This window comes from Gouania willdenowi, chromosome 15, assembly GCF_900634775.1.
Source record: "Gouania willdenowi chromosome 15, fGouWil2.1, whole genome shotgun sequence".
Lineage (NCBI taxonomy): Eukaryota > Metazoa > Chordata > Actinopteri > Blenniiformes > Gobiesocidae > Gouania > Gouania willdenowi.
The window spans coordinates 15,388,607-15,409,411 of record NC_041058.1 but is presented as its reverse complement, the minus strand read 5'-3'; the positions used below and the strand labels follow the sequence as shown (position 1 = coordinate 15,409,411).

The 20,805-nt window shown below is 37.0% G+C and overlaps 1 protein-coding gene across 1 annotated transcript; it reads right to left on the bottom strand.

The window, feature by feature from the left end:
* Nucleotides 1-2,377: 2,377 nt before the first annotated feature.
* golga7bb (golgin A7 family, member Bb) lies at nt 2,378-18,616 on the bottom strand. The gene is made up of 5 exons (XM_028469018.1): nt 18,513-18,616; nt 12,105-12,230; nt 9,789-9,941; nt 5,449-5,550; nt 2,378-3,221 (listed from the first exon to the last, which is right to left on the bottom strand). The coding sequence occupies exons 1-5, from the start codon at nt 18,522-18,524 to the stop codon at nt 3,138-3,140; spliced, it is 477 nt and encodes a 158-aa protein (XP_028324819.1). The 5' UTR covers nt 18,525-18,616; the 3' UTR covers nt 2,378-3,137.
* Nucleotides 18,617-20,805: the final 2,189 nt, after the last annotated feature.

Sequence of the window (20,805 nt, the reverse complement as noted above, 5' to 3'; positions counted from 1 at the left end):
AAAGCACAGGAGGCTGAGCACCATCACAGCCCAACTCAACTGCTGCGGGAAAACATCTGTGGAGCTTCATCCAATTCATCCAGATAATACAGATGTCAGGTTGAAATGAAGCTGTCCACAAGCTTGTAACCAAACCTCATCAGCCCTACTGAGTTGTTTAACCTTGAACTGACATTGTGCTGGTAGAGGGCCACAAAGCTTGTAGCAAGGCAGCGGCTGTAGGAGGAGGTTTGGTAACGCTAGGTCAAATGGCTTCATTTCCGATCTGAAATGATGCGAAGATGTTAACTCAATCACATGGCAAATGTTATATAAATAGAGGAAACCAGTGGTTACGGAGGAAATACAGACAATGAACCAAAGGTCTAATCCTTTCTTAGACTTTGAGTGGGTGTTCTGTCTGCTGGCATCAACAAAACTTGCTTTTATCTCATCAGCCTCCACACTGACACTGACAGTAGTCAGAGCCGCTTTATTTTCCCAAAGAGACTCAATTCTTCAATAAGTATTGATGTTAGATATATTTACTTTCTTTTCTGTATTGATGACATAGGGGGATTTAAGGTTCTGCAACATTCCTCCTCACCTCCTCCTCAAAAATGTCTTCAATCTAGTGGTCAAAGTTCTCATTAAAGTTTTTCCAAATATGAAAAAAAAAATAGTTTTAAATAAAATAGTTTTCTTCTGCTTTGATTATAACATATTATTGTTAGTTTCATGTCACATGTTTTTAGTGAAATAATCCCAAACTTTTGAGACTTTAGGTTGGTTCTTCTTCTGTTGCGCAATTCTTCTTCACAATGTAAATGATGAAGTGGGACTCAGCAGTCCACGTAAATTTCTGGAGTCAACATTATCAATTATGTTACTAATCATTTTTGCATTATTGTATACGTTACACACATTGTGGTTGGCGCGAATCTCGAGATGGTCTTTAAATTTAATTCTATTTTTTTATTTTGCCCCTCCCCCTCTGGCAAAAATCTCATACTCCGCCTATGAGTTACAGTGCAAGCAATTGAACAATATAGAGTTCATGAATACCTGTGATTTTTGTTTTTAGTGTCCTTTAAACGACTACTTCTGTCTCCTTAATGTCCACAATAATACAGTCCTGTATTCTTCATGCAAAAAATCCAATGATTAAAGGATGTACTAGAACCAGAAGATCAGTGATCCTTAAAAAAGGAAGTTATGACTGCATTGTACTTATATGAAGCAGCAACATAACAAGATAATGTGAAAAGAACTCAAGTGAACTTGTTATCAAGAAGAATCTGACTGGGCCAGATGTTTTCAATGTGCTCAGTTGGTCTACAGATGTGGCCTTTTGAGGGCGACTCTCTCTCTCTGTAAGCACATTGTGTTCATGAGTAGGTGTCCTGTGTGCGGTTGTGTGCATTTGTATGCAGTAAACACAGAAGGTGTGGATGTGACTGCATCATACAGCTGTGATACGGATCAGCAGCACTTACTCCTGTGAATGAAATGTATAAATAACTTCAAGCGCGCTAATATTGAAAGCAAATGCATGAGAACATATCTTAGAATCACGGAGCCCACTGACAGGCTCTATTTGTCGGCTTTCAAAGCGAATTGACCCAAACCAGCTGACACGAATGCAGTCATTCAATGGGAACAGAGAGCTCTGGGCTCCTGGGAGACTGGTATTAGACTGCTGCCAGCAGACAGGCAAAGTGACAGTAACCTCCACAACAACAATCAAGCATTGAGATCAGATCTACTTAGAGCTACACATGAGTAGAAGGAGCTGGTGTGGCCCAATGATGATTTGATGAAGAAAAACGATAACAAAATAGGAAGGTGAATCTGAAGGATTAGAAACATGGTGAGGTGTAAGACACACACTAGACCAGGGGTCACCAACATGGACCACAAAAGGTGCCCTCAGGCCTGTTGTAACCAATGAGCTTTGTCCAAAATCTGATTTTGTTGCCAAGCTTCCAACTCACAAAGATAAATACTGGTGACAGATGTAGTCAGCGCCTTAGTAGAGTTACATCCTGCTGCGCATGAAAAGTTTTTGTATTAAGTAACTTTAAATCTTAACTTTAAACGCTCATTCTCATTGAAAACATTGGGACAAATTTAAGAATTGCAGATGGGATATTTTTAAAGCTGATATCTGGAGTTTCTGAGAAATCTATGTTTAGGTATGATTCTTTTGAACTGCGAAAAAATACCTAATTAGTCTGTTTTTGAGACTGTCAGTCAAAGTGAATGTGGAACTGTTCACGGAAACAAAGTCGCGCGTCACAACAGCAAACAGGTAAATATGATTTAGGTTCTTACCTGACCCATAAACCTATATCAATGCGACCCGATGCGACCTTGTTATGTTCCGCGATGTGCGTGGAGAAAAGTAGAGGCGTGGCTTCTGGTAGATTTTGAGAGGCAGGGGGAGCAAAGGAAGTGGAGCTGTTTAAGGCGGGACATCGAGACGTTTCTCAGAAACTCTGGATAGCAGCTTTAAGGAAGCTGCAAATTCTGATAAAATGTGTTTTTAAAAAATACAAAGTAGATTTTTGTAAAGTATTACAAAATTCTTAAATCGTACAAATGCATGATGTTTTACAATTACTTAGATTGAAAATTAAACAATTGCATGAATTAGGTAAAAAAAAAAAGTGTTGAATATTGAAAACATTTCCTATCTTTTTAAGTTACTGCTAGTTTTCCATTATCTTACACTATTATTAAAATGAAACAGTGAAAATTTAGTATTTAAAAAATGTAAATCAAATCGGTAGCCCTTCTGATTACTCACTAGCTTTGAAGTAGCTCGCAGTTTCAGAAAGGTTGGTCACCCCTACACTAGACATTAGCTTTTATCTCATCCCTATTGCTAGAATCTCTCACACTTGTGTGTATTGATTAATTATTTGACATGACCAAGTAGGCTAAGCCTCCATGTTCCTTATGTCTTGAGTTTACAATGAAGGCCCCAGCAGACGGAGAGTAAACGCTGTAGATCGATCAGCTCCTTGCCTATTTTTTTTTTTTGCTCCTCTTCACTCATCCTAGAACCTGGTGCTCTCATGTTTCAGCATACGGATGTTGGTAAGAGTCCCGCTGCCCCTGTGGTGATATCCATAAGCCTGGTGCTGCTCCTCCAGTCACCGGGCGCTACTGCCTGATGACGCGGGGCTGCTTGGACTGGAGCCAGCCAGGCACCGATCTTCATACACGCTGATCTCTAGCTGTGAATGTCAAGAATCATCACAATGAAAGAGGTCTTTAAGGAAAGTACCAGTGTACCAGGTTTACATAAGGCCAGACTTTTTGACCTAAAGAGTTGACCCATATGAGTTATTCTAAATGATTCCTAAGTCCAATATACAGCACTTGACAGTATCAATGCTCTGAGTGGGGCTTCCCTCTTGAAATACCGACTATGTAAGTTTGGAGAGACGGACCGTCTTTGGCCAGGTCATGTGACCTGGAGAATGCCACTTTATGGCAGTCACGTGACGACCCCCGGCAAAGGGGGCCGACGATGGCAGCGAGGCCAGGGAGTGAGGGGGGAGCGCCACTGACGCGGCGAGGAAGGCTGAGCGCAGGGCCTCCGGCGGCGGGGAGAGGAGGGCGGCAGCTGCTCCTCCAGCCACGGCGTGACCCCCAGCCCCGCTTCGCACCCCAGCCCAACCGACCCAGCCCTTAGAGCCAATCCTTATCCCGAAATTACCAGTCAACTACTGTCTGCATACACAATAAAAAGACAAGGGAGGTTGGCCCGACTGACTGTTGATTTTTTTGTGACAGTGCTGAGGCGCTTGTGGCCACTGGGGGCGCTTGACGTGAAAGTTACAGGTCTAATAAAAACTTATCGGGGGTAACAGCCAGGGTTAGGGTTGTTACGTGCAAGTGAACTTGACACTGTTGTGATCCTCCTCTGTTTTTTTTTTAGCAGGCTAATCAGCTGGCTGCAGCTGTGCTCACCTGGCCTCGTTAGAGCCCTGCAGTACATAAGGGCTCAATCAGCTCACTGAAAGGAGATCTTCAGGACAGTATTCAGAGGAAGTTTTGATGAGCAGTCGGGAGAGAGCTGTTTTGCATGGTGGCCGTACCTTTTGTTTGGTTCTCAGTGTGGTGGTAAGGTGTAGGGTTAGGTAAGACGAGGTACCTCTTACATTTTACACACCTAGGAATTTTGTGTCTCGAAACACTAGGTAAGTGGTTGGTGCCACCCCATGTATGTTTTGGCCTCTTCTTTAGTTAGTTAGTTAGTCAGGATTTTAGTTTGTTCTTTTTCATATTGGAGTGCAAGAGTTTGCTAGGGCCTGGTTTGTTTTGTTGTTTTCATTTCTTTGGCACTAACCTCCCAGTCCTCACCTTCCCCACCTGGGAACTGTTCGTCCAGTTGTAACGACGAATAAAACTCTGTTAAACACTGAACTGTCTTTGCTGCTGTTTGGCCGTCTGTTGCTGTCCGGGTGCCCTTTTTGAGCACTCGGGTCGTAACAAGTTGTAACAGGGTATATTATAATTGTGATTGTGTTATTTATAATTAATTACAATTATGACTGTAATTGTAATTGAGTTCAGATAATTGACTTTTTAATTGTAACTGGCATGGTAATTCTATAAATTGAACGCAAATTTAAGACTCAGTAATTATGATCATATGTAATTGAACTTTAGTAATTGAGAACATAATTACAATTATGTTCAGGGAAAAATAATAATTGTAATTTTAATTGTAATTGGAAAAAATGCTGGTCAAACGTAAATGTAGCTGAGCTGTAATTTAACATAGATAATTAAAAAAAAAAGAAATTGTAATTGACTCTAACCCTGGTAGCAGCTTTAACTGTAAATCTGAACAAAGTCTTTCCCTCACTATTAACCATTAATGGTCTCTGCAACTCCATGATCAATCAAAAGAACATTATATACGTTACCATATTAGCTAAGACGATAAAATGAGTGAGTAAGAAAAACTTAAACAAAAACACATCACCAATGGCAATCTGAAATCCTATGAAGGTTCTCAGTCACGGTTACTTAGTTGAAGCTTTCCATTACATCACACCCAGCAAGTCGAATTATCCTGATGGGTTATACTTGTGGTATGAATCTAAAAATAGCACTCCTGTGAGATTTTGTTCTGTAGAGTTTGCATGTTCTCCTAATGCCATTGTTTTTGTTTCTGAACGTATTGGCTTGTTTCGTGTAATCTGAATTAAAGCCAATCGGCTTGGAGAAAGACCTGAATCTAGCTTCTTTGAAGACAAGTTTAGAGAGACTAATGGCATCATTACTATAGTTTAGCTATAGCTCATCCAAGGACATCTTATTACTATTTTATAGACAAAATCCAGATGTTTCCATCAACCTGTGAGACTCAATTTGCACATTAGAGATTTGAATTAAAGTTTTGTTGAATGATTAAGCAGACAGCATAGAAAGAAGATCATCAAAGGATACAACTCTCATTCCCCTCTCTATGGGATCGGTGAGCAGCAGGCCTCTTGGAGCGTATATCTTCTGGTTTTGCTCCTGAATAAAACCTGAAATCTTCTTCAGAACCTTCAAAGCAACAGAGTGGAGTTAGATAAGAACCAGAGTCCATCGATGACAGTCCAGATATGAAAGTAATACTAAAAACAAACACAAAGGATATATTTTAATGCAAACAAACCACAGCTGGCGATACATGTTTTTACAACATAATAGACTACATTTGATATTCCTGTATGAGAAGATGTTAAAACCCTCCAAGCAAAAGTAAATTTAATCTCCTCTTGTGTTCCAAGTAAAAACAACAAAAATGGCCATGACTTAAATAGATAGAAAATGACATACAATACCAACCCTCTCACAGTCTTTTTCCATCTCTGTTTATTACATTACTCCAAACTCAAAGTAATTCTATTATACACTAAGTATAGCAGTAATTTCTCTCCAGCTTGTTTCCAAACCATAAATGACAAACAAAGATGCATGAATCGAATTTCTGAAACCAATGAGCATTTACTTTTTCCTATTTGAAATTTTCCAGTCCTTGAAATAAAACATGGTCTTTTTCGGCTAAATGTCACAGCTTGGTTAAGTAAGAGGGCAACTTTGGATCTATTTTTAAATGTGAGGCGGACAACTGACTTTGATTATTTCATATGCAACCCGGACAAAAGTGAGTGCACCTTTGCACTGTTGACCGTGCTCTGGCACTAGTATGTCTATACACCTTCTCACATAGGGGTTTCTAGCTTTATAGACAGACTGTCATTTCATTCAGTCCCATGAGCCACTAGGGGTTCCATTTTATAAAACTGACCTGTCTTTATTAATTATCAGGGGTGTGAAAATAATTTTTGTTCAGGGACCAAACCAGTTTGATCTCAAGTGGGCCACAGATTATAGATGGAAAATTTAATTAACATTATTGTGCCTTATATTTCGCACTTCCACAAATACATGTAATTCACAATAGTTCACTAACAATACAATAAGTAACAGATATTATAGTCACTGCAGGATCTTTTCCTTTATTTTGTGACCAATTTTGATTTAATTCAGGGAAATTTAGTGGAATGGTTTAAGAAAAAGTGCAGGATTTATAATAAAAATTAAGAGGCTTTTTTTTTCTGACAATTTGCGATTATAAATGACAGCCTTCATGTGATATAAGCCTGGGGAAACTGTAATCAAAGGGTCACCGGCCATCACTGTGGGATGCTGAGCAAGTCCCTTAACCCCCAACTGCTCCCTGGGTGCTACACCGTGGCTGCCCACTTCTCCTCAGGGATGGGTCAAATGCAGCAAACAAATGTCATATATATGTAAACATATATGACAATAAATAAAGGCAAAAGCCCCTGATTTGATTTTATAACACAATGATTCAAATCTGGCCCTGGGGCGCAACTCTGCGCCTTATATACTTAACAATAAATGTTCAAAATAAAAATAATATAAACTGTTATCATAAGCTGTGACTAGGATTAATGAGTCTTAATTAAGTTAAAAGTGTCTTGCCCAGTGTGTTATGGGAATGATTGACAGTTACCCATCATTCAGCAGGTCAGGGACCACCTAATGGATTGAGATAATCTCCTTTAAATCGTGCAAACTTGGGATCCCCAAATGTTATTCTAAGTAGGGCCCCCCACAAAGCTGGAAAAGGCTATGCATTCTCAAATGCATTTACCTACACAGCATCCGCTCCAAATTATTTGAAGAAGCATCATGGCAGTGGCAGATGGTAGAAACCACATGACACACAAGACTCCTGCTAGTCAGGCTAAATATAAAAGCTATTAGATGAAGTAGAGTCATTCAACGAGTTTCACTAACCACAGCTATGGTTTTGTGGGAATCGGTAATGCGCGTTCTTCATGCTTCTTCTTAATTCCGCCTATTTATGTCCAACAGCCAAACCATACTCCATCAGCTCAAACTACAGTGAGCCTGCCACCTCTCCTTAATGGAGTAGGGAAATCATTAGAAGCTAAAACCAAACTGACTGCAGCAGGAAGTCTGTCTGCAAAGGTTTGATGGTTTTGCCAATAATCACGAGAAAAACTGAGTGTACACCCAACAAACCAAGTTATAGTGTGAAACAAGCCTCTCCATCACCGATGCAGCCAAAGTACATAAACCGTCATTTAGAAAAGCAAACTTATGAGATACTTTAATTTCATACTTTGCTTTATAACCAAGAGACATTATTAAAAGTTTGTGCAATTCTTAATGGATTCATTGAACATGACAGAATTACACCCTTATTAGGAAGTCAACTGAGATACATTGTAGTACGCAGCTTCCACAGACTAAAGGTCACACTGAATATTGTTTCTCTGGGATGTAGAAAGCCTGTTACAGCTGCAGGCACATCTGCAGATAGAGTGACCCTTTACTTCTATTATAAAAACAAAATCAACATACCAAGCTGCAGATTTTAACATATAAATTTATGGGTAGGACGACGATATTGGTCCATATTGTGATACTGTATGTATCCACTCCCCTAACTCTGCTGATTAATTCTGCAACGAAGCCATTACTTAATAATGCACAAGTTGCACGCAGTGCTCTACAAAATACAACACAGACACCCAGTACAGACCATCTAAGTTTCTGGGTTAAAGCAGGGTTTTTCAACCCTGGGGTCGCCCGGAATTCAAATGGGGTCGTCTGAAATGTCTAGTAATTGATAAAAAAAAAATAAAAATTAATTAAACGTGTATTTTTTTGTTATTATTTTTCAAATTAAGACACCACACACAAACTCAAACAACTACATTCTATACTTACACTTTCTCAAAATACAGTATAAAAAAAGAGCTGGCTAATCACTTGGTGCACTAATCCTTTCTACTCGAAACACAATATCAAAAAACATGGTAAAAAAAAACTAATTCCACAGGGAAAAAAATCTCATGGGGTCACCAGAAATTTGTGATATCAAAATGGGGTCACAAACCCAAAACTGGTTGGCAACCACTGGGTTAAAGACTTTATCTCACTATTTTTGGCAATTGCATTTAAAATGTGTTACAATTCATGATATTGTTCATCAGATTTAGATGTAAATACCCGCAGATTAAAGTCTGGTTCTGAAGCACATTTGGAATATTTCCTTCTAATCCCTCATTCTTGGTGAACGGACACAAAATGTATAGAAAACTGTGTCCATGTCCTTGTATCAAAGAGGATGTGAGTGTCTGTCCTCATTTTAGATGAGAACACAGGAATAAATACAGGCAGTAGAGCGTAAAACCTGCACACAAGGTCATTTACGTAACATCTCAGTGTGCGTTTCTGTTTAGACATGCGAGAAAGAAAATGGTTAAATTCAACCATGTGACGTGTAAGTACTGAGCAGCTCTGGGTTTTCAAAGTACCGCCACGGACAACCACTTCCTCAACGTGGGTGGGTATATTTATCATTGTCGTTCCTAATGGTATTTAGTTGTACAATGTAAACAAACAAATCACCTGGAGCTGATAGCATCTCACTATCTCAATGAAGCAGCATCCAGCTGACAGGGACATGAAAGCAGCTTCAGATGAGCATTCTCTGCATGGCTTCAACTTAAAAACTATGTTGTGCTTCTTGGTCAAGCGTTGAGTACTGCTATTCTGTTCTGTTCTGTTCTGTTCTGTTCTGTTCTGCTTTGATACGAATCAGAGAAATGAAGGTATGTGTTGACAGAGATCAGAAAAAGCATACTGGAACTTGTGAGTTTAATCTAAAAATGTCAGTTAAACCTGAAATAACAAAAGAGTAATCAGCTCGCTGTGTGTAGGTGTACCTGTATATGCTCTATTTAAAGCAAACACGCAGCGATGCAGCTGTGCAGAGGTTTTAACAAATGCAGGCAAGATTGACAATTTTTTTTTATAGTTATGTCTTTGTTCACGTTAATGTAAAAAGTATTGCTTCAGTTTTTTTGTAGTCCTTTAAAAAAATGTTTGGGGTTTTTTTTAATCTAAAAGGAAAGTTAATAATTGTCTAGTTCATTACAGAGACAATAATTCAACATCTTAGTGAATGTGAAAATAAAGTAATTTACTGAAAATTAGTTTTCCAAACAAAGTCTGCAATAAAATGTGTCTTTTTAAATTGTATTCACTTGAACATCACACATTTATACGACTAAAATGAATTAAAAGCTATTTTTTTGGAAAATTACTTTCTCACTAATTGTTTTCATTGCCTTAAAGACAAATAATTACTATTTTATCATCACACACTGTTAAAAAATGTATTGTCCTTATTAGTGAATACTATGAAAAATTGAGGCTAAGTCCTGATTTGATACCTTTTCGTAGCGTGTCTCCATGCAGAAGAATATGACGTAAGCCGTGACACAGGCCAGACATCCTTCCATGTACGAAGGACCTCCAATTTTTTCTGCCTCCACATAAAAAGAGTTCAGGGTCCGTACTGTCTCCTCCAGCAAAGTTCTCTCGATCTACTTACAAAAACAACAAGATATTGAATAAAACACATAAATAATCACCAAACAAGTTATTAATGCAGCGGCTAAAACCTAAAAGACTTTTCACAGAGCACATGGATGGTGCGCGTTAAATGCAGAATCAACCTAACACATGTTTTTAGACTGTGAGAGAAAACCAAAATACCGGAACAAAACCCACACAAACCTTGGGAAAACATGCAAACCCAGAATTTCCTTTGTAAGTTTAACTAAATCTTACAGTGGCTGAGAAATGCAAAACACATTTACAAATTATCGCAAAACTTTTTTACAAATGCCACAACACAATTTGCAATTTTGAAAACAAATATACATAATTATCTAAAAAAAATACAAATAGCAAAACACTTTTACAAATGTTGAGACAGATTTACAAAGGTACATTGTAATTGTAAAAGTCTTTCCATATTTGTTAATGTGTTTTGACCATTTGTAAAAGTGTTGCAGTAATTTGTAAATGTTTTTTGCACTTCTCAGCCACCGGAAAATCTTCACATATTTTGTAATGTCATCTCTTCATTGTTACAAATGGTAAAAAAAAATAAAAACAAAAAACAAAACTGAAACAGCAGTCTCTAAGTGTGTTCTTCATTTAAATAACTCTGTACCCATCATGTATTAATGATTTATTTCATGTTTTACTCAGATCTAAATGAGAAACTTTTCCCACAATATTGCTAACTGTTAATAAATGTAGATATTGATCCTAATAAAGCACTGTTCCCACTATAGATCCATTAGCTGCACACCAGTGTATTAAATTTATAAGACAATGCTATCCATTAGCAAACATTAATAATGTCAATAAACATCTTGTTGATTTCGACAAGTACTTAAATCCCTTAATAAGTCTTTGTTAAGAGGCTTAACATGTATTTACAGCTCAAATTGCATTAATACAAAGCTTATTCATTAACACTTATAAACTTGTGAATTTTTAACAAGGCCTTATTAAAAAGCTCATTAACATATTCATTATCTCTTATTACAAGAAGCTTCAGTGTGTTTATAACCTTAGTAAATATATTAATTAAGCTTTTTGTTAACACCTTAATTGCCTTTTAAATTGAAAAAAAGAACAATGAATGCCTTGTTAAGAGGCTTATTAACTGTTAATTACAATCACCCATAAGTAATAAAGCGTTACTTTCTGAATGCAGAGCCATTACAGTTGGCCTTATCCATCTCTGTGCACTGACATTTACATAGTTTAAATTTAACCTCAACCCATGTACTTCCTACTCCTGCACGCTTACAAACATAATAATGTAATGTCATATACAATGTAGCCCTACAGTGAATTTTACCTATCCTGTTGAGGAATAATAATAATAATAATAATAATAATAATAATAATAATAATAATAATAATAATAATAATAGCTAGAATGTTTGCATTTACTGAAGAAAATTCAAGTGAGGATGCAGGTGCTGGCCTGCATCGTACTGCATTAGCTTATCAGTGGAATTAGCATTATCTAGCATTAGCATTAACCCAGCAATAGTAATAACCAAGCAATAGCATTAACCTTGCATCAACATTAACATTAACATAGCAATAGCATAGCCTAGCATTAGCCTAGAATTAACCTAGCATTAGCATTAGCCTAGCATTAGTATTAACGTAGCATTAACACTAACATTAACATTAACATAGAAATAGAATTGTCCTAGCGTTAGCTTTAACCTAGCATTCGCCTAACAATAACATTAGCTTTGCATTAGCATTAACCTAGCATTAGCCTAACAATAACAATAACAATAACCTAGCATTAGCATTCCCATAGCATTAGCCTAACAATAACATTCGCCTAGCATTAGCATTAACCTAGCATTAGCATTAGCCTAGCAATAGCATAAGCATTAACCTATAGCACTAACATTAACTGCCCTTTTTTTTCTAGCTTCCAATGTTGTCAGTGTTTTTAATTTTCATTCACGTACCCCCATGACAATTCGCGTACCCCTGAGAGTACTCGTACCCCACTTTGGGAACCTAGGCTGTAGCATAAACAATTTTAGTTGTACTAAGCCATCATTGTTAATTTCTGAGAAGAAAAAAAGTGTCAGAAATGCTTTTGGTGAAGCATTCAAGCAACAAAATGTAATTTCCTGATGTGTGTGATTGTGTCTCACCCTGTTTTCAAGCTCTGAGGGAAACTTGGTCTGAAATCGACAAAGGGTCCCTTCGCTGTAGTCTCTCTGTATGAAGACCTTCGTCACCAGTGGCACACTTTGACGCATCTCCTGAAGACTGTGGAACTGAGAAATATGACATACGTATGGTTAAAAGTGTGAGAGGTGAAATGTGTGGGATAAAATCTAGTTTCAGCATTAAATTGTGCCGGAGTTGAACTAATTACATTCATAGGATTATTTTTTGTTACTGTGAGCTTCACAGTTTGTTTTTTAATCCATGTGATCAGCAGTGGCAGGCTGTTTAATCTACAGGATATATCACTCCTAACCAGTAACAGCATCCAAGCTGCTATTTTGGTTTGCTGGCATCGACAATCATCTCACCACCAACGCTTTAAATACCTGTTTTTGTCCTTTCCCTGTTAGGCCATCATGACAAACAACAACAACTATTAATTATTAATAGAGCCAATTATCATCACATTTCTTCAACCAGTGCAGGACATCACAATAAAAGTAGGCTTAATGTTCTAATTCCATATATAATGTGATCTAAAATTAGTGTGTGGATGATGCATATGGATGATGGCAAAAAGCTAATATTGGACATCTGCAAAACAATATCAAAGCTTATCATGAAAACAAGAAAAAGTGATTAAATAAAAGAGGAAAGTGAGAGTGAAAAAGAATAAAAGACAGTTTAGAGAAGAGGTGTTAAACTCAGGTTTGCTCAGGGGACATTTGGTAGTAGTTTAATCTCAAGCAGGCCACAGACATTAGGTGTAAAGAAAGAGAGCAATTCCAACGTCATTGTGCCCTATAGTTTTAAAAGCAGTACCAGCAGGTTCTTCACTTCAAAAAATTCTTCATTTTGTGCAATTTAGAGAGATTTGTGGGAGAAATTGCCAGATTTTTGAAAAACTAAGAATTTTTTTCTACAATTTGTGATAAGAAATGACTGAAGTCGCGTTATACAGGGACGGTAATATTGACAGTTTCAATTTGAGTTGAATTTTAAGATATCTACAAATGAATGATTTGGTAAATCCCACAATGATTCAAGATTTCAAAATGGATGCTCTAAGGCAGCGATTCTCAACTGGTGGATCGGGACCCAAAAGTGGGTCGCAGATCTGTACTGGGTGGGTCGTGGACAACTGGTCAAAAATTAAAAAAAAATACTTAATGTCACTCATGTTGGACTTCTCTGTTATTTTAAAAGAACCTTTATTTTTGACAAGCATATATATATATATATATATATATATATATATATATATATATATATATATATATATATATACAGCTATTTTTGAAAAACTGAATTTAATTGGTTGAATTCTAAAAAAGAAAGAAAAAAAAATGGGTAGTGATTTAATGACCGTGGAAAAATTAAAACCCCTGCCCTAAAGGGCCAGAAATGGCCCCTGGGCCTTAGGTTTGACACCTGCAACTGAAAATAAAGTACTTTAAACCGTATGGAGAACATTTACATACATACAGTAAGATGACTCATTATTGCAAACATTTCATCGCCTTAGAAAAACAAGCACTTCTTAAAAGCTGTATTTTATCACCTTAATTTTACTGTCACCTGTTTTGTATTTAAAGTAGCCATATTTCTAATGGAATAGGGTGTTATAGCTGAGTTAAGTAGATAGAACTAGTCCATCACAGAGGAACACACATTACATTCACAAAAGTATTGATTCATGCTGGCAATTAAGAGAGCATGCAAACTCTGCACTGCCTTGACAACGACTGATTGTTGACTTTTTAAGGATTTGTTTTCTCATGTTGAAAGAAAGTTTCACATTTTGTCTAAAGGTAGTGTTTATTTATGAGTCTAAAAATACTCCAGACTGTAAACGTGTCACACTGATGCAGCAAGAATGTATCAGCAAACAGCGCCACACAACCATGCCTGACTTTTCCTTTTTCCTCATGTATTTAAGCAAAAACAGAATAAAAAAATAAAAAAAACTAACAAAACACTAGAAAAGGTACTTTTACCTTAAAACAAACAAAGACTAAAAATATAATAGTCAAAGAAAAGCATAAAATGTGTTGAATAGTGACAGATTTAAATGCAAATAGGGTGAGTACTGCCAGTGGACAAATAGTACACACACACACACACACAGAAGCCACGTTCGTTCACAGTATTCATTATTTCTGACTGTAAGCTGTCTCTTTTCATCTCTTCAAACCGTAACTGAACCCTTTGCCTCAGAGACCAGATTTTTAATCCTGTTTACTCCACAGTTCGGTCAGCTGTGGATCATCTGCAGATGAAAGTTGTTCCAAAACAATGGGACTTCCGACACAAGTGGAAAACCACATGCAGACTGTTAGCACTGGCTTCAGTTGGGTTATTTAAAACATTGGCCACAGTTAAATGATGTTTTTTTTTAAATTCAAAATTAATTATTCCAAACAAAAGTGGTCTGCTTCGTGTTTACATGGAAACACGCTTATTCGGCTTTATTCAATTCCGTTTGCTGATATCCGTGTTTGTGGAACATGTCCGCATGTTTATTCTTCCGTCCATTCAGTCTTTTCATGATATCATGTATTAAAAGGCTCTTGTTAAAAAAATACTCTTGGCTCTAGTCTGGGCGGCCATCTTGGATTGTGTCGTCACCAGCGCGTCGTCGCAACAGAATGAGCATGCACAGAAGGTCCAGAATTAATTTAAAGCGGGATTAAGTGTTTACAAGATTGAGGAATTATTTAACTTGGAATTCAAATCGGATTCAACCAGCCAAGTTGAATTCGGAATTGCCATTTTCATTGGGAATTAAGTGTTTACAAGGTCAGTTTGAAGAGGATTTCACTTTTATTCTGAATTAAAGAGGAATTAAAGCTCTTACGTAAACGTGACCATTGATAACTAAACCAGGGTGCAGCCCACATGCAGAAAGGATGTAGAGGCCATAATGAATCTCAAGATTGTCAAAGAAGTCCCAGCATCTCACTGAATAAACTGATGTACTTGGGGTAGTCAATTTGCTGACTTGGCATTTCACAGACGTCACAGCGTAATTGGAAGAATGATAAATGGCACGAGTAAACCGAGAGTGAATGTTAGGCAAACGGGAAGCAAACACTTCTAATCACAGACGTCAGTCACTCAAACCGCTGAAGGCGTTTCACATTAGAAACATTAATTAATGGGCTTTGAACATAAAACCCCTCCTGACTCCACTCACTGGTATATGAGTGGACACCAAAGGAATTGTTTCCCACTAACCAGCGTTTGTGAGGAATTGTTCAACAACACAGTACAAGCAGTTAATTACAGTACATGAGTGGTTTCTCATATATAATCACTGATGAGATCATAATTATGATACCTGAGGCTGTTATTGTATGTCTTCAACTCAGAGTGAGATCACAGAGGACTCCCAACGGGGTGGAGGAGGAGTGAAGCAAACATTACTGATACTAAAAATACATCAGCTCAGACTGTTGCTGTTGCCTTGAATTGTATTAGAAGTTGTCTTTGACTCTTTTGATTATTATGTAAAGTTGACAAAAAAAAAAAAAAGGTTTGAACCCCTGACTGAAGCATATGGTGAGAACCTCTGTAGCTCCTGATCAGGAACAACCTGCAGGATACTTAAAAACTACTAACTTTTGGGCATCCAACCAAAACCGGTGATACGGCCTGAGTTTACCTCCGTACTGAGATTCTCTAGCAATCTCAGTACGTGACTGTTATGTACTGAGATGTACCCGTGCTGGATTAGCCATGCACAGAGATTGTTGTACTGATTTTAAAAAATACCTAAAACATCACGTCAGTCGACCGTCGATAAAAAATTGACCAATGATAAAAAAAAAAATGTGATTGTTATGATTAGATTTATATGAATGCAACAGATTATTATTGTAAAGTTACGATAGGTTAACTGTTGTTTATTGCAATGTATGCTATAATCATGTTTTTTTTTTTTTTTTAAATAAATGACTTCTTTTTGTATTAAGTTTTATTATAATTATGTTTTTTTTTTGGGTGGGGGATTGCTGCATGAGACACTATTACTTACTCAAGTTGTTGACAGAGATTGTCACTCAGACTGCCATACTGAGCTTGCCATAGGAAATTAGTGAAAGGAGGAATACATTCTTAAAAAGTATATTCCAACATGTGCTTTATTTTTATCCAAACAGAATATGTGTACTAATAAAAAAAAATGCATAGAATAAATTATAAAACATATACTTTTTTTATACAAACACATTGCTTTGAAATTGAATTTTCAATCTCAGCAGAGAAAGTAGCAAAAATTCATTTTCCGGTAATGGGCATGCTCATAATCGATCTCAGCACGAGGTAAACTCAGACCGTGGCACCGGGACTCCTTTTTAAGACAGGCTGACATGCAGATCAACAAGGAAGGTAAACAAGTCTACTATAGGAGCCAATGTTAGTAGTGAATACAAAGCATTGGCTCCCATGTGAGGGGAGTTAAACCATCAGCCACCTTTCATCTGTGTCCAGCAAAGAAAGATTGGATATTTCATGACACATGCAGCCAATGGCATACACAGACAGACCAGTAATATACATACAGAGGGAATGTGTGTTCATAAAGAATGAGTTTGCAGCAAATAAACAGAACAAAAGAAAACATAAACAAAAGCATTTGGGGCCTATGTTACAAATATAGATAATTACATCCTGGATTAATCTCCGTTAGCGGGCTTCAAATAATCATACATTGTCCGTATGAGAGAAGCTGTTTTACGAATCTAGATCACAACAGACTGTTGATTTCAGTCTGGTTAACCGGCGCGCTCTAGTGACGGAGGTGGATATTACAGCGTCTGAACAATCACACGGAGGGACTGTAGAACGTCACAAATGAGGAAAAATTCTTTGAAAATATGAAGAATTAAAATACAAAATTCAGACCAAAACAACACTGTTGCTGCAGTAAAAGCAGAAAGTAATTAATGCAGGAATTGATGAGTGTTAATAACATTTGAATTAGTGAGATTATAAACGAAGGATCAGTTTCACTTTCTAAACTCTTTTTAACTCGTCAGTGGCTCTGATGCTGCTCTCATACAGATCAGCTTACATCATAAGGTGGAATATATTTACATGTTATATTATCTACAGGACTGAGGCTCTTTGCATCACCACAGAATACGTGAATGAATCGGTGTGAAAGCGCCCGATGTACACAGGCTTTATCAGCTGACTTATTTTTATTGATTTTACTTTATCAGTCCATCAGATATAAATCTCTATATTTCCTAAAAGTTGTCATCGGTAAATGAAAGGATTGCCTTGATTTCTATAAATTCTCTCTCTCTCGTCATCAGATCCACACAGTGACGTGTTCACACATCACCTTTTATTGGACAGCTTACTTTCTAAAAGATCTGATTGGTAAAGAGGCGGGACTTTAGCACTCGCTAAGATCCGAGCCTGAGAAAAACCTGCCCGCGAGCAGGCTAGTCGTTCAGCATAAGTTTCCATGGTGGTTTAGCTCCGTAAGGCATTAGCGAGCTTTGTAGTCCAGCACACACTGATTTAATCCCGGAATTTAGCGCGATAAGAGGTCATCTAGATTTGTAACATACTTCCTTAACGACATTAGACACTGAGTGAAATATTATTATAACCTTATTATTATAACTGAAACACTTTTTCTGTTTTTAGTGTCAAAATTAGCTACGATACAGAGCTCTATTGCTAGTATGTAAATAAGCCACCAATAAAACTTTGGAGCATAAAAGGTTCAGAGTTGAGTCGCAGCGTCATTTATCACGTTTTTATTGTTTGCACGCAACAACTAGATGAAAAGGCAACAAAATGACATTTTTGTATATATTACAATATACATAATTGTTACTTTGTTATTGAGAGGATGGAAACAGGTGCTGAAACATTTGAGTTTCAGCAGCAAATCAATTACATTTAGATGTAATTAGAGAGACAAGCAGAGGGTGTCCCTGTCCATGGTGCTGACTGTCCATCACTTCATGTATTAGTCCTGCCCTAAACTCACACACAGGCTCACAAAAAGAGCACATGGTGTGAATCACAAAAGGGAATCCTCGATCAAAAGTTATGGACAACACCACAGAAATCACTTCTAAATGACCAAATGTGAGCCAGATTTCACCATAAAATATGATTCTGGTATTTCACATGTCCTCTCTGGATGGACCTGGATCTTCAATAGTCAGCATGAGGACATGAGTTGGAACATTACATTCATTCAGCCAAAAGAAGCCGCAGAATAGGCTCCACGGTGCGGAGGTCCCCACTCAGCCTGCATCCATTCACTGTCACGCTGCTTCCTCACATCATCATCATCATCATCATCATCATCATTTATCTTCACAGTCAGTCACAACACCGACGGAACCTCCAGGAGATCTTACCTCTGTTGCCATGTTGATGCAGAAGGATGAGCCTCGATCTGAAAACCTCCGCGTTTTGCGGGGATTAAAGCCTGGCAGAGGGCGTGCGTGCGCGCGTGCGTGTGAGCGAGCCAGAGCGGCAGTATAGGGTTGTGTGCGTCTTTCTTCTTCTTCTTCTTCTTCTTCTTCTTCTTCTTCTTCTTCTTCTTCTTCTTCTTCTTCTTCTTCTTCTTCTTCTTCTTCTTCTTCTTCTTCTTCTTCTTCTTCTTCTTCTTCTTCTTCTTCTTCTTCTTCTTCTTCTTCTTCTTCTTCTTCTTCTTCTTCTTCTTCTTCTTCTGCTCCTTTTTGGCTTCGCAGGTCATCAATAATTGTTTTGATGATTAATAATTAAAGCAAAGTTGGTTTCCCTCCTTTTCAGTTTGAAAGGATGTTCAATAAAAACAAGTGGAGAAAAAAACCATCCATTAAGAAGAAAGTATAGAAGAAGGAAGGAAGGATTTTATTTTTAAAGAAAAAGTGTAAACCAAACAATTTCATTATTTATTAATAATAATAATAATAATAATAATAACAATAATAATAATAATAATAATAATAATAATAATAATAATAATAATAATAATAATTCATCTTATTTAAAGGGCCTTTCAAAACACCCAAGGATACTGTACAATAGAGTTATAGAGCTATAAAAACAGGAGCAACAGAATAAAACAGAGTACATTAAAGATGGTGAGTGTGTGACTATGTGGTGTAGGACGGTCTGAACAGGTAGTTTGGATTTGTATTTGTATAAACTTGATCCTGCACACAAAATTTTACACAACGGTATTTGAAATGTATAAAACCGATGCATAATTTTCAATCTGACTCAGGGATTTGCACAAGAATTCCATTGTACCTGTTCTTTTTTGGCATGGGCATATGACAATAAACTTTATTCTATTATATTCTATCTGCCTCCAGAACTTGGGACAAAATAGTGTGACATGTCAAATCAAGTCTCATTACTTAAATGTGATAGGACACTTTTACTAATACCAATATGTAGAAGAACGTGTAATGGAGTAGTGATGCACAATAGTATGCACGTTATCGGTATTGGCCGATAATAGCTTTACTATTAAATATTGGACATTGGTCATTCCACAGATATAATTAACCAATAAAATAAAATAACAGGCTTTGATGCCTCATCACCTGTAAAAAGGTGCGACTGAGGCGTCGCCATATTGTGTGTGGGGAGCAGACTGCAGGAGTGCTTGTAAATCAACCATCTCAAAGTAGAATTATTCATTCAATGTACTGATTTCCAAACGGTTTCATTTTTTTTTTTTTTTTTTTTTTTTTTGTCACATATAACGATGACAGAAAACTTGGATTGTTTTGTAAAACTAACAAATCTAAGAAGGTAAGTTCGTAGTAATTGTTTTAAGTACGATAAGCTGCAAGCATCTTCATCATTTCGTTTAAAAACAATCATCATGCATATGACGTGCTTTACATCACGTAAGTTGAAGTTTTTTATTTATTATTTTATTATTTTGCAATGTTACATCATTTTCAGCTTTGTCTTATGTCTACGTTTGACAGTAGACCAACGTGATAAAGAGAATTCAGAATAATTATGTATGTTTATTCCACGACAGAAACTAGATGATATCTGCAATCAGGTGTAGGAATAATGACTGTGTCGGTTATCGGCCAAAGCCAATATCTTGCATCCATATAATGACACGTGCATTTTTAAAAGACATGTTTTTAAAAAAGAATTGTTTTTTTTAGTGAGAAAAAACAATATTGAGATTTGTAACAATTTAATGAATAAATGTTAGGCTTGTATATGCCCACTGGAGTCGGTTTTCCAATGGCTGATGGACATTTAGTGCAGGCGTGACTGAAAGGAATCTGCCTTGGTTCTTGCTCTGACTCAAACTGCTGCTCATGTGTTTTAATGCACTGGAAGAAAGAAAGTGGAGGTTGTAATGCATTATTTATCAGAACTTACCTGATATTGCTCTTTTATTTTATTTCAGGGTGAGTACGCACTCACTTAAGAAGCAGCTCAAGTTCTTTTTACATCTTAAAACGAAATGGGAGTTGTTAAAATATGGGACAGAATAAAGCCAGTGTCTTTTTACATCAAAAATGGTCAAATATCTAAAGGGCTTTTTTTTTGGGTTGGGTAAAATATGATCTAAAATGAAAATACACTGGTCTCTGAAAATTCTCTTTGTTCTGATTCTCTATTTTGAGTAACATTGCTACTTTCCATTGCTTGTTTAGAAGTCACTCTCAGATTGTTAATCATTTT

Bases quoted from the DNA above. Each gene is read 5' to 3' on its own strand.
- golga7bb (XM_028469018.1), bottom strand. The intron at 9,942-12,104 runs GTGAGACACAAT...TTTTGTAAGTAG, and splicing joins CCTCAGAGCTTGAAAACAGG to ATCGAGAGAACTTTGCTGGA. The intron at 3,222-5,448 runs GTATCCTTTGAT...TGACATTCACAG, and splicing joins TAGAGAGGGGAATGAGAGTT to CTAGAGATCAGCGTGTATGA.